At 58.6% G+C, this 13,018-nt stretch overlaps 3 protein-coding genes across 8 annotated transcripts in view; 1 reads left to right on the top strand and 2 right to left on the bottom strand.

Moving 5' to 3' along the window:
• The first annotated feature begins 126 nt into the window (after positions 1-126).
• SNX22 (sorting nexin 22) lies at positions 127-3,377 on the top strand. 2 transcript variants are annotated; one of them, XM_069797696.1, is made up of 6 exons: positions 138-665; positions 2,013-2,096; positions 2,205-2,309; positions 2,410-2,504; positions 2,699-2,772; positions 2,912-3,377. In XM_069797696.1, exons 1-6 carry the CDS (start codon positions 393-395, stop codon positions 2,965-2,967), a joined length of 687 nt encoding a protein of 228 aa, XP_069653797.1. In that variant the 5' UTR covers positions 138-392; the 3' UTR covers positions 2,968-3,377. The 2 variants fall into 2 exon arrangements, with proteins under 2 accessions (XP_069653798.1, XP_069653797.1); XM_069797697.1 differs by lacking the exon at positions 2,699-2,772 and having other exon boundaries at positions 127-665.
• A 136-nt stretch (positions 3,378-3,513) lies between these two features.
• On the bottom strand, positions 3,514-5,690 carry PPIB (peptidylprolyl isomerase B). The gene is made up of 5 exons (XM_069797698.1): positions 5,510-5,690; positions 5,148-5,261; positions 4,909-5,002; positions 4,034-4,218; positions 3,514-3,832 (listed from the first exon to the last, which is right to left on the bottom strand). The coding sequence occupies exons 1-5, from the start codon at positions 5,663-5,665 to the stop codon at positions 3,710-3,712; spliced, it is 672 nt and encodes a 223-aa protein (XP_069653799.1). The 5' UTR covers positions 5,666-5,690; the 3' UTR covers positions 3,514-3,709.
• Positions 5,691-7,759: 2,069 nt separating this feature from the next.
• Positions 7,760-13,018, bottom strand: part of CSNK1G1 (casein kinase 1 gamma 1) — a 110,108-nt gene continuing 104,849 nt past the window's right edge. For all 5 annotated transcript variants that reach the window (XR_011327012.1, XM_069797692.1, XM_069797693.1 and 2 more), the window contains one exon: positions 7,760-11,066. Coding sequence is in view for 4 of the 5 variants with exons in the window: in XM_069797692.1 (XP_069653793.1) it covers positions 11,012-11,066 (55 nt within the window). In the remaining variant the exon portion in view is untranslated. The remainder of the gene's footprint in view (positions 11,067-13,018) is intronic.

Genomic DNA, 13,018 nt, shown 5'->3' with positions numbered 1-13,018 from the left:
CCCCGCCACCTGTCCTGGCTCCTGATTAAGCTTTGGCTTTCTGCCTTGCTCTGCCTGGGAGCTGTTTTTAGGATCTGAGCTCAGCGGGGCCGGGTTGTAGCACCGCTTTGTGTGGTTTAGGAGGGGGGACCTGGCCCCCGCGACAGGCGGTGTGGAGCCTTTGGGGGGCTGTGGTGCACCTTTCCCCCATGGCCGTGGGGCAGCTCTTTCTCCTTTGACACCCCCCTCCCCCGGACCCCAGCTGTGGATTTCATCAAAACCCATACCCCTTCTTTTGCAATAAAAAAAAGGCAGCTTGTGCTGACTTCTCACTTTCCTTTCCCCTTGCCCCTGTAGAGCTGGATCCCTGCACTACCTCCAGGCTCCAAACCTTCCCGCCCCCCCCCGCCCCCATGCCTGCTGGATTTAGAGCTGGGGGCTGCAGGACCCTTCCCCGGGGTGCTCTCAGGCTGCTTTTGGGGTCACCCCGCTGGGTGCCCGGGGGCCGTGGCTGGCCCGGACCGGGGCTGACCCGACTCCCGGAGCCTGCGGGAGGTTACGGCGGCGCAAAGCCCCGGGGCCGCCCCCGCTGCCCCCCCCCTCCGCCCCGGCGGACGATGATCGCCGTTTCCATCCCCGCGGCGGAGCCGCAGGCGGCGGCGCGCAGCCCCGATAAGGCGCACACGGTGAGGGGCGGCCTCGGGGCTTGGGGAGCGGGGACGGGGACCGGGGGGGCGGGGGGGGGTCCCTTTTGCCGCAGGAGGGGGGAGGTTTGGCCGTTCCCAGGGGGTCCCCCACCTACCCGGGGAGGGTGGATGGGGGGTCGTCTCCTTCTGCCCCGAGGGTTGGAGGTCCCCGAATGTCCCCGGGAGACCCCACATGCCCCGGGGGTGGGGGTCTCAGGCTCGGGGGGGGTGGGGGGTGTCCCTGTCTGCCCCAGGGGTACCACCATCTTTCTTGGGGGGGGGGGGATGATGATGGTCCCTCTCTGTCCCCAGGGGTCCCTCCTGGTGGGGACAGCCCCCTACCTTTGAAAGAGGGGGTGTTCCCTCGCCCGGGTGGGTTGGGGATCCCTGTCTGCCCCCACCTGCCCTGGGGGTGTGTGTGTGTGACTGCCCAGGACCCTGACTGCTTCCCGGGGGTCCCTACCTGCCCGAGGCTTTGGGGAGGGGAGTCATCGTCTCCTTTTTCCCAGGGGTTGGAGGGCTCTGCCTGCCCCATCTGCCACTGGGGAGAAGGTCCCTGTCCCAGTCTCTACCCCTGAAATGGGGAGGGGGGGTTGGTGGGGATGGGTGGGGGTCTGGCCCATGGGATCCCCTCTGGCCCCGAACGGGTTGGGTGGGTGTCTCCTTCTGCCCTTGGGGATGATGAGAGGGGAAGGGGAGGTCCCACTTTCTCAGGAGGTTGGATGTCCCCACCTGTCCTCAGGGTCCCTGCCTGCCTGAGGGTGCCCCCCCCACCCCCCCCAAGTACCCCAAGGGTGGAGGTCCCTAACTGCCCCCATGAATCCTGCTGGAGGGGACCCTCTGCCCTTGAAGGGGGCATAGGGGGGCCCCCTCTGTCCCAGGAGTCCCCTGGGGCAGGGGGGAAAATGTCCCTGCCTTCCCCAGGGTACCCCCATCTACCCAGGGCTCTGTGACCCCCCCAGCTCCTGCCCCTGGTCCCCAAGTGCCCCCCGGTTGTCCCCACATGCCCGGGGTGGAGGTCCCTGACTTCCCACAGGGGTCCCTGCTGAGGAAGACCCTCTGCCCTTGAAGCCAGGGATGGGGGGGGCCCTGGCCTGAGGACCCTGTGGCACTGTGGGGTGGAGGTCCCTGTCTGTCCTCAGGGGTCCCTGCCTGGGGACCTTCTACCCTTGAAAGCGGGAGGGGTGCCCCTGACCTGGGGGATTCTCTTTGGCCCTGGGGAATGTTGGGGGGGGTCCCTGGGGTCCTGTCTGTCCCCAGGTACCCCCATCTGCCCCAGAGGTGCATGTGCCCACCTGCCCCGGGGATGATGAGGACGGAGACAGCAGTGGCTGACCTGTGGCACAGGTGTACAGGGTGGAGGTGCTGTGCAATGGCCGGCGGCACACGGTGGTGAAGCGTTACAGTGAGTTCCAGGCGCTGCACAAGCGGGTGAGACCCCCCGGGTGAGACCCCCAGCACTGCAGGGGGACACAGGGAGGACCAGCCTCCTCCTCCATGGTTCCTGCTGCCATGATGTCCCCTGCCACTCTACTCTAGATCAAGAAGACCTGCAAGGTCCCCGACTTCCCTCCCCGCCGTGTCCCCAACTGGATGCCCAAAGTGCTGGAGCAGCGCCGGCAGGGACTGGAGCTTTACATCCAGGTAAGCGGTGGGTTTTGTGTTTTTCTTTTTTTTTTTTGGGGGTGGGGTGGGGGGGGTGGGGGGTGTGGAGGCGGTGCTGACTCCCCCTGATGCACGGCAGGGTGTCCTGTACCACAACCAGGAGCTGCCCCAGGACGTGCTGGACTTCCTGAAGGTTCGGTGTTGCCAGCAGGACCCCAAGGCCAGCAGCCCCCCGTGAGTAGATGTACAAGCGGACAGTGCCGTTGGGCTTTGCCAGCTCTGATTTATCCCACACGGTGCCGGGTTTGTCCCCCTCACCCATTGTGAGCACCCCCAAGACACAGGGTTGGGGACTGGCACGCGGCCAGGTCACCCAGGGTGTAAGTGGGACCCTTCACCGGGCGCTGACGTCTCCTCTCCCATGGCAGCACCGGCTGCCTGCCCTCCCAGCGGCCCGTCGTCGGCTTCTGCACCGACCCCTACACGCAGCCACCGGGCACTGGTAAGGAGCGGGACCAGGGATGCAGGTCCCCAAAGCCTCCAAGGGAAAAGGCTCTTTTGGGCCCCAGCAAAACATGTTTTTCCTTTAACGGGGCCTGGGAAAGAAACAAAGCTGGTCCAGCTCCCCCCTTTCGTCACAGACCTGCTCCCCAACACCATCCTTACTGGGGTGCTGCAGGGCCTCTACATCCCCTGAGCTGCAACCCCAGCCAGGCAGCGCCCCGAGCCCCCGGCCTGCCGGGCTTCTGAGCACACACCAGCACTCAAGGGCCACAGTGGTGAGCAGCTGGGCAGCGGCGGAAAGGATCCCTGCAGTAAGAACTCCTCCCTGCTGGGATGGGGCAAGAAAACTGGGTGAGAAGCCAAGGCGTATGGTAGGGAGCCACAGCTGCTCTCCAGGCCAGCGCTGCTCATCCACCACCATCCAAAGTGCCTTTGTTAGGGAGCAGGAGCTCTGCCTTCTGCCCTGATGTTTTGGGGTTGTAGTAGGAGCCTTTGGACCCTGAACCATGATGGAAAACCCCTCAGCATCTGGGCTTTGGTGCAATAAATCACTTGGGCTTGATTGCCAAGAGATCGCCATGCTCTGTAATTCTGCAAAGCAAATCCAGGGCCAATCGTGGCACTGCTCTCAGCTTGATGAAATGTGAATGAAGGGGGTTGAAGGGTTGAGGGATGCACCCAGCTGAAGGATGCTAAGTAAGTGATCTGCACCCCTCCAAGAGCAGAAGAGAGGAAACTCTTTAAAAAACAGATTGGTCACATTTATTGGTGCATGTGCTTCTTACAAAAGTGATGGGAAGAGGAGCCAGCACCCCGTCCTGCCCGCTGGCCAGCGGCAGGGTGAAGGGGGAGGCCGGGCAGCAGGGGTGCGGGGCACAGCGGCTCTGCTGCTGCTCACCCACCCTGGGATGACAGGGAAATGCATGGAGGGGGAATTACTCTTTGGCGATGGCAAATGGCTTCTCCACCTCGATGGTGCCGCAGTCGGCGATGGTGACATCCTTCAAGGGCTTGTCCCGGCTGTCTGTCTTAGTGTTCTCCACCTTCCTCACCACATCCTGGGGAAAAGCAGAGGTGTGAGAGTGAGGCAATGCTGGGCATGGGCAGAGCCAGCTCAGCGCAATCCCTGCCCCAGAAGGCGCCTCCCAGCCCATTCTCCACAGTGCTCTCCCCCCAGCCAGCCTGCCTAGGCAGCATCTGCCTGGTCCCACTCTCCCCCTGGGAATCGATCACGCTTTTACCGCCCATCACTCCCTTACCATGCCCTCCAGCACTTTGCCAAAAACCACGTGCTTGCCGTCCAGCCACGGCGTCTTCACGGTGGTGATGAAGAACTGGGAACCATTGGTGTCCTTGCCAGCGTTGGCCATGCTCACCCAGCCAGGGCCGTAGTGCTTCAGCTTGAAGTTCTCATCAGGGAAGCGATCCCCATAGATACTTTTTCCTAAGGGGAGGGGAAAAAGGCTACGTTGTGCTTGCTCATGGAAATATGTCAGGGTAGGGGAGGTGATGGCAGCTCTCTCCACAGGCTGGGTGCGGTGGATGAGGACATCCTGAGGGGAGACTAACTACCAATACCACAGGGCTGCAGGGAACCACGAGCTACCTGCGACTGAAGGGAGCTAAAAGCGCCCCATGAAGTGGGCATGGGCAGGAGGAATCATGCCCCCAGGGGACTGGAGCAGGAGGCTGTGTGAGAGCAGATGAGATAAGAGCTAACAAGCCCAAATGCTGGTATCATTAGCTTTACTAATGTTTGCTATGTGCTGGTGGAAGGTTTGGACTCTGCTGCTACCAGACTAAATGTGTCCTGGCAGCCAGGAGGCCTGGCAGAGGCACCAGCTGCTGCAGAGGAAAGTTTTCTTAGTGAGGAGCTCCAGGTCTTGTGGGGGCAGAGGGCACAGTTACAGGGGTAACATTCAGGTAACAGCCAGCCAAGCCTCACTGCGCCCATCCCTCCCCAGCACCAAGCTCTGCTTTGACGCCAGGTCTCTATGAGCTGTGTGCCCACTCATGCCCACTGTGGCACCATGCTCCAGCTCCCCGCTGGTCCCCAGGGGTAGCCAGGCAATGGGTTGGGAGGCATGGCCGCCGGACAGTGGCTGGATCCTCGGGTTGGCGTGGGCCAAATTACCTCCAGTGCCATCTCCACGGGTGAAGTCTCCTCCCTGGATCATGAAGTCCTTGATCACGCGGTGGAACTTGCTGCCCTTGAAGCCGAATCCTTTCTGGGGGTGGGGAGGGAGAAAACGGAGTGAGGCAACGGGACAGACTAGAGCTGAGCTCCCTCCATCCAGCTCTGCCCCAGGGCACCAAGCAGGAGCCTCCCAGGGGGCTGGGTGAGGCCCGGCCAGGCAGCTGCTGGCCCCTCACCTCTCCGGTGGCCAACGCCACAAAGTTCTCCACCGTCTTGGGCACCGTCTTGCCAAAGAGCCCGATGACGACGCGGCCCACATCCTCCTCGCCGATCCGCAGATCGAAGAACACCTTGGGGGCGGGGGGGGCATGGATAGAGGTAGGTTAGGGGGCCGTCAGTGGAGCCAGCCTCACCTTGCTGGTCCAACACCCCCCCCCCGCCAAATCCAGCCAGGCCTAACCTCGCCGAGCCCCCAGACCCCCCTCCACCCCAGCTGGGCCCCCCCTCGCCCCAGGCCTTCACCTCAGGCCTTCACCCCAGCTCCCTCCCCACCCCAGCCGGGCCCGCCCAGGCCTTCCCCGCCGGGCCCCAGCCCGACCTTGGCGGTGACCTTGGGTCCCTTCTTGCGCTCGTCGGCCCGCGAAGCAGCGGGCAGCAGGAACAGGACGGCAGCGCCCAGCGCCGCCGCCGCCACCACCACCTTCATCCTCCACCGCTCGCAGCCCGGCCACAGCGCCCGCCGCGCCGCCTGCATCCGGCCCCGCCCGTCGCGCTCCCCCCGCCCACCGCCGCGCAGTGGTACGCGCCGCGCCGAGCCGAGCCGAGCTCCGAGCCGAGCTCCGAGCCGAGCTCCGAGCCGAGCTCCCCGCCCGCTCCAGCCGCCCGGGCGCGACCAACGGCCGGGGGGTGAAGGGGGGTGGAGGAGGAGGCACCTTCCGGCCGGGCGGGGGCGGCACCGACGGGAGCCGCCAGGCGGCTGCCACGTTGTCCGTCGCTCGGCAGCCGCCGCGCGGCCAATTAAGAACGGGGCGGCGCGTTGATTGGCCGCCGCGGAAAGAGGAGGCGGGGCGAGGTGGGAGGGGGGAGGAGGCTGAGGGGCGGGGCCGCGAGGGTCGCGCCGGCCAATGGGCGCGGCGGAGGGCGGCCCGGTGGTGGGTGGCCCGGTGAGGGGCGGGCGCGCGCCTCCCGCCGTTGTGGGGCGTGAGGGGGCGCGCGCCGCCGGCGGGAAGCTGAGGCGGCGCCGGGGGCGGCCGAGGCTCGTGTCCTCGGCGGTAAAACGAACAACCGGCGACGACCGCGTCCCCCCAGGCCGAGGGGGGGGGTGGTGGTGGTGGTGGTGGTGGGGTGTACACCGGCATTAAACGGACAAAGTAAATGACAACTCGGCGCCCCCAGGGCCCTTAGCCGGTCCGGGCCCGGCCTTGACCTTGGTGCAGCCCCCCCCCCCCCCTCCGCCCGCTGCAAAGATGGAGCCTTGTCCTGAGGTACCCCTCGCAAGGGTACAATGGGGAGAGGGGCTGCTGGGGCTTGCTCCCTTCCTTTCTTTCCTGGGCAAGACTGAGGAGCGGGCGAGGCTGCATGATAAAGCTCAAGAAAGGCACTTGAGAGAGGTCTTATTCAGAGAGGCCCAAATTTCTCTTAAATACCAGATGCGGCAAGGCTGAAAGTGCACAGCACTGTTTGCCATTTTGCAGGCGCCGATCTCTAGCTTAGCACAGTTGTTCACAAATACTGGAGTTAGTTGAATACGTGGGAATTACCTTTTTTTTTTAATGTCTACTCAAATAGATCTTGGTCAGTGTTAATCACCTAGCATACACACCTCTGACAGAACTGCCTGGAGGACATGCATGTTTCCAAGGGCCAGAGAAAGCAAGCTTGAGGTTTGTCTTCCTTCTCAGAGCACAAGTGTGCCAAGACTAATTTTTGGGAACGGGAAATGAAAGTTCATGCTAAAAATACTATGTTTAAGGCTGGGAAACGCAAGGAGAAAAAAGCATCCCAACAAAGATCCCAGTGTGAAGCAGTTTCCAAGAGCGGGAGTTATGCTGCAGATGCTCTCCCTGACTAGATAGAGCAAAAGCTGCTTTTAAAAGATGCTATGTTTGGCTAATAGGTGGCATCTCCTTTAATGCTTTTCTCTGTACTGAGAATAAGCAGCAGCTACTTGCATGCTGGAAAACCTTGTGATCCTGGCAGTCGATTCCATGGAAGCAGGACAGTGCTGCTCCTTTCTACATAAGATCCCGGTAAGTGGACAGAGGCGCAGAGGAAGGCAGCACTCGAGGCAGCAACGGTTGGGCCTGCATTGTTGCCACCTTCCTCTGCGGGCATGGCTGCCAGCACAGTGTGTGCCAAGGGATTCGGCTGGTGGTTACTGCGGCTGGAGCTGAAGCCCCTCAGTGTGTCCTGGCCAGCAGACTGGCATATGCAGTGCCCTTCCACTTGGGGATGGCACGCTTGACGCCTACAGTAGCAGATGTAGCTGCTGTTCCAGAGATGCAGGAACTACGTGACAGCATATTTTGGGGTGCTTCAGATCTTTGTGTTCCAAGTAATCAATGGTTTAGCCATTTTGCTACCCAGGGTGCTTGAGGCGGGAACGTGCAGGCACAGGGAGAAGAGAAATCGGTGCCGCCATGCCTTGGCCAAGCTCTACGGGGCTGAACCGCCCATGGCTGTAAAGCACAAAGTGTTGAGAAAGTCCCAGAAGATCCCACACCGTGCATCATGCACTCAAGGGAGGACTCAGAGCTTCTCACAGGAGGCTACCAAGAGTGCCCAACAGAAGCAAAAGAAAAAATGCAATGTTGTCAGGAAGAGGTAATAAATACATCTATTCATGGAGAACAATGCAGCAGTGCAATGTTTTATTGAAAAAAAAAAAAAAAAATAATCATCTCACTTGATACCTCAGAAGACTGCATCGCAACGCTGGTGGGCCACACCGTGGGAGAGCCACACTGGGGAGGCCAGCACAGCGCCGGGTGCCCCCCGCCGCACGGGCCCAAGAGCCCTCCCCTCGCACCCTTTGGGGTCTCCCAGCTGCTAACGACTTCTAGCGAGGAGAGGAGAGTTTGCCCAGGTAGGCTTAATGCCCTTCTTCCTACCACAGCATGGTTGGCTCAGTCTGGCTTGTCTCCTAGTCACCTCTGAGCTCCCTGGGGACAGCGGTTTCCTCAAGCACAGCACTTGCTGTTAACCTGCTTTATTTTCCTTTTCTTTTTTTAAAAAAGCCACCCCACATCTTTGCCCTTTTGAAGAGTCCAACGTACGATTATAGTGCAAGAGGGCTTGGTACAAGTGAGCATTACCAGCATGCCGTGGGGGGACAGTCCTCCCCTACAAACACATCATCGTAGGATTAAAAGAACATCGTATCTCCAGAGAGAAGCGGTAGTGGGTCACCATGAAATAGCTTTCAAACCAACCCACTTAAAAACAAGGTCAGGAAAGTTTCTAAACAATCAAATACATTCACTTTAAAAAAAACAAAACAAAAAAAAAAACATTTAAGAACAAAAACTCTTGAGATGGCCCCTTTTCCCCCCGCCCTCCCTCACCCTGCAAACACTTACATATGCTGCAACTACAAGCTGCTCCTTGACCGGAGGCAGCGAGGAATGACCAAACACGGCAGGAGATGCAGAAGGAACTGAGTTCTGGTGACAGGCACTTAGTGGGGCTTGGGAGGGCAGCAACAGAAGTGTCTCAGGGCCCGGCTCCATCTGCAGCGGGCAGGACCGCTCCACAGGGAGCGCCTGTGCCCCTTTCCCCCCCTCCCAAGACGCCAAACCATGGTTTCCTACAGCAGAGAGGTGAACGCCTGTGCCGGAGACACCGGGCTTCTGGGAGCCACAGGCAGCAGAGGAGTTCAAAAAGAGAAGGGTGGAATGTGGCCATGGTCCCTGTCCTCCCTCTGGCAGGAGGGGACAAGAGGGCAAAGCGCCCTGGGACGTGCCTGCAGGAAGTAAGCGGTCCCCTTCCTGCCCCAGCCCATGGTATGGCTCGAGGAAAGCGCTTTGCAGAATGAGAAGGTGGGTGCACACATCTCCTGGTGGGCGTGCAAGCGAAGAGCTCTGCACCTCAGCCGTGCTCATTGGGATAAGGCGTGGAGAGAACGCAACGGAGAATGGCGAAGAGATGCCCTACGGGGATCCCGGCAAGGAAGCAAGGCTTTTGTGCCCTGGCACCACACCAGCATCTGCCTGCTTTAGGGATGCATGAAGAGCAAGCCCAGAAGCTCCCTGTCCAGGATGATCTCCTGCCCTCTAAGCCCGCTTCTGCCCAGCCAGGGGAACCGAACCTCCTGGGAGTGCCACTCCATGAACTCCAAGCTATGCAGATCATCATTAAAAAAAATAAAAGATAATGAGATCTAGTCTCTCCCTTTCCTCCCTTCGTGCTCTCCAGGATTTTGGGGGTGAGCCAAGCCCGAGTTTATGACAAGCAAAGTCCCTCAAGTGAACAGTCCCAGCCTGGTCAAGGTGTCATACGTGGAAAGACAAAGCATAAGGAACCTATTCACAACCTCCCCAAAAGCTGCTCCAGTTCTCCAACAGCCCTGCCACGCCTACGGTAACCCCCAGGCAGCCTCGGCCTCCTCCGAGTTTGGAGACACTGCAGCTGGACACAAGATTTTTTTTTTTTTTTTTTTTTTACATGTGTGCAAAGCACCCCAAGCCCTTTGCTAGCTATTGGTTTGGCTCAAAAGCGGTGCATGAGAACTGTGGCTTCTGTGGGGTGGGATGGTGTCCCACGTGCCCCAGACCCACGCTTGCAGAGAGGATGTGAAGGCTATTCCAGTCAAACCTATCTGACCATCTGGAGATGAAATCAGTGTTAAGGCAGCGAAGTATCCTCTTACCTGCTGGGGAAGCTTTGCTCCTGCTAATATTTTCTCACAGAGGGTACATGTTCACAACCACCCTGCCAGAGGGATTTGAGAAGGCTGCCCAGTTGCCCACACCGAGAAACGCCTACGCTTTGGGAAACAGCTGCCTCCCATTTACCTTAATCCAGGTCCTACCTCTTAAGCCAGTGCAAACTCCTCCAGCTCAGCAAAGCTGATGCTGCTCCCTCCTGCCAACACCAGGCTACAGCCCTGCGTCTCCCAGCCAGTTGGGTCAGGCACGGTGTAGGAAACCATGGTAGGGACATTCACTGGCAGCTAGAAAGGGTGATTGAAAATTCAAGTATGCTTTCCTCAGCGCATGGCCCAAGGCGGGCGTCGGGAACCCCAGACTGGCACGAGGGTTGTGCGGATGTTGTCAACATCCCCACTCGAGAGCATTCTTTGCATCCCACCATCTTCCCAGCTGAATGTCTGTCTGCGCTGGCACCGCGTGGCCATGCAGAGATCCACAGATACAATGTGCATCTGTAAATGCTAAAAATAATAAAAAGTGCAACGACGTCAGCTTCTTTAAAACAATCCACATTGCTCTGTTACCGTCAGAGGAGGGAGGTGTCAAGGGAGCCGGAAAAAAAGCCTAACTGGAACAGTAGATTGCAAATTTCTCACAGCTTGCACATTACAGTGTAACTGTTCCCAAGGAGCCAAAAAGGGAACTGGTCTCTTACTGCTGCAGCAGTCAGGCCCTTCTCCCACACAACTCTCCTGCCTGCACTGCATCCTCCTGCCCTCTCGACAGCCAATCGAGCCTACGGTATTTCTTCACGTAATTAAGGAGGGAGGAGGACGGAGGAGCAGAGAGCGCAGGGGAGGGAGGGGAGGAAAGTGAGCAGGAACTAAGCACAGTCCTCAGGTTTGTGTGAACGATGCCTTCGCCGTAAACAACGGGAAGGAGGGTCAGCCAGCCAGCCCCCCTCCCAGGGCGACCAAGACCTGAGCCAGCCACAGTCCTGGTCCCAAAAGGAGCTTCAGGCTTGGAGTGAACGAGGGAGACCATTCAGCAGATCCACCTCAGAGTGGTTTGTTTTGGAACGTTTTCTTCTCTTTTTGGTTTAAAATGTCACTTTTTTTTTTTTTCTCTCTTCCTCCTATGCCTCCTCCTCCCCCCTAAAGAGAAGCCCCTTCCAGTGAGACAGGGCAGGAGCTGCAGGCGTGGTGGTTCCTGCAAGGCCCAGGAGGCACCGGTCACTTGTGACGCTGAGCCGTCTTCTTCCGTTTCCTCTTAAAGAAGCAGCAGCACCTGGGGCACAAAGGACAAGGCGAGTTAGCCCCGCGCCCAGCACCCCGAGAAGGTTCACCACCACCCCGGGCTTCCCTCTGCTCAGCTGCATGCAACAGCACCTCCGTGCGCCTGGCCCAAGGCCCAGACAGACCTGCTGTCCTGCGGGACAGTCAGCAAGGTCAGCAGATGCTGGTGGATGGTTGACACCACCAGCCCAGACTGGTAGACCAGCAAAGGCAAGTTAGCCACACCGTGTGGGGTCCCACTGCCCAAAGGCTGTGGGTGACAGTGGGCTGCAGCCCCTGAGCGCTGGGCTGTCTCCCTCCCAAGGCTCGACTGGGGCAGGAACAAAAGGAGCCATCTGGGAAAGGAAGTAAACCAAGGATCCAGATGCTCCACTCCCTCTGTCCGAATCCTGGAGGAAGTGGACTGGGACTGTGAGCCCTGGCTGCTCTTCCCAGCTACAAGACACATGGTTTTCACTACCGTTCACTAAAAAGACAAGTTCCAAAGAGATCTCGGCTCAGGGACCAGGTTTCTTTACTGAACCTTTCATGATAACCAGAGCTTCCACCTTGGATAAATCATTCAGTGCCGGTATGCAGAACCCCTGCTTCTTCCCCCATCCGATGCGAGGGAGGTGCACAGCACCCGGGGATTAGGGGAAGCAAGAAGGATGGATAGTGGAGGCTGAGGTGGGGAGAAAAACGCCCATCCCAGCTGAACCGTGAAGAGTGGTGGTTTCACTTGTGGGATACACTGAAAGCAGTCGCCCAGGTTTTCTGGTCCTGCTGGCTTCCTACAGAATTACTTGGCATTTAAGGCATATCTACCTTTCTATCCTCAGCCCACTGTCAGGAATCCTCTGCACAGAAGTGTGTTCTGTGCGAGTTCTGCTCCTGACCTACATGTCTTTCTCCTTCTGCTGTTGCAGCCATCTCCAGAGAAGCCCAGGTGATGCTGAAAGACTGCTTTTTCAGGCTGGTGGAAGGCGTGCCTGGCTAAGCAGCAAGAGCAGATGTGAGTATGCAAAGACCATTTTTTCCTACAAGCATCTTTTACCAACAGCCAGACAAAAAGCGTTCAAAAACGCTGTAACAACTTCTCCAAATTATTTTCCATTGGGTCCTTCGTGGCTCTGAAATGTCAGCATTACACTTCTGTCCTCTCAGAGCTAGAGGAACAGATTTGTTCTCACTCGCACCCCCTGGATGCACAAGCCTTACTATGGGGTGCAAAAGCAATGGGTGACCACCAGCCCCCCATGAGCCAAGCCTGCCAGCACAGATAATCTGCTGGGGAGATCAAAACCCCCTACAACATGGAGATCTCAAACAACCACAACAAGAGGAGGGCCACCTCCCACCACTTGTTCCTCTGGCCTGCATGGACTAAGGGCCAAGGGAAGTTTAATGTCCACTATTTGTCTTTAGGTTCCTAAACAGGCTCAGTTCAGAGGTGAGATGAAAAACACGAAGTACTTGTCCTTGCAGGAACACGGGCTGAGTGACCTGTGACAACTCCATCACTACCCACCTAGCCTGATGTTTGCAGCATGCAGTCTGAAGCACCACCCAACCCAGGCTCCTGTGCACGACTGGCACATTTAACCCCCCCACCCCAGGACTGGGCTTGGATTTTATTGTCCTGCACCACCTGCCATCCTCTCCTGCTTTAACCTGTCACAGTATTTTTCTCCCACAGCAGCCACCTTCCTTCATGACTTGGGCAATGGTGAGTAAGGGGGAGGATGTTATGGGGAGAGAGGATGGAAAATGCACAAGTTATGATTTCGCATGCAGCGGGTAAGGGAAGAAGAGGGCTGAGCAGCACTTGTTTCCTTGGGCACCAAACAAAGGGAGCTGACTAACTTCTGGCTGGTTTTCCTTATGACTGTCTTTTTAGGCTGTTACTCAGAGGTCCAGGGAAGGGTTCAGGAAAGGAAGTCCTGGCAGTTCAGACAGGCAGAG

This window comes from Haliaeetus albicilla, chromosome 12 (assembly GCF_947461875.1).
Source record: "Haliaeetus albicilla chromosome 12, bHalAlb1.1, whole genome shotgun sequence".
Lineage (NCBI taxonomy): Eukaryota > Metazoa > Chordata > Aves > Accipitriformes > Accipitridae > Haliaeetus > Haliaeetus albicilla.
The sequence above is the reverse complement of the archived record's forward strand: the minus strand, read 5'-3'. Positions and strand labels throughout refer to the sequence as shown.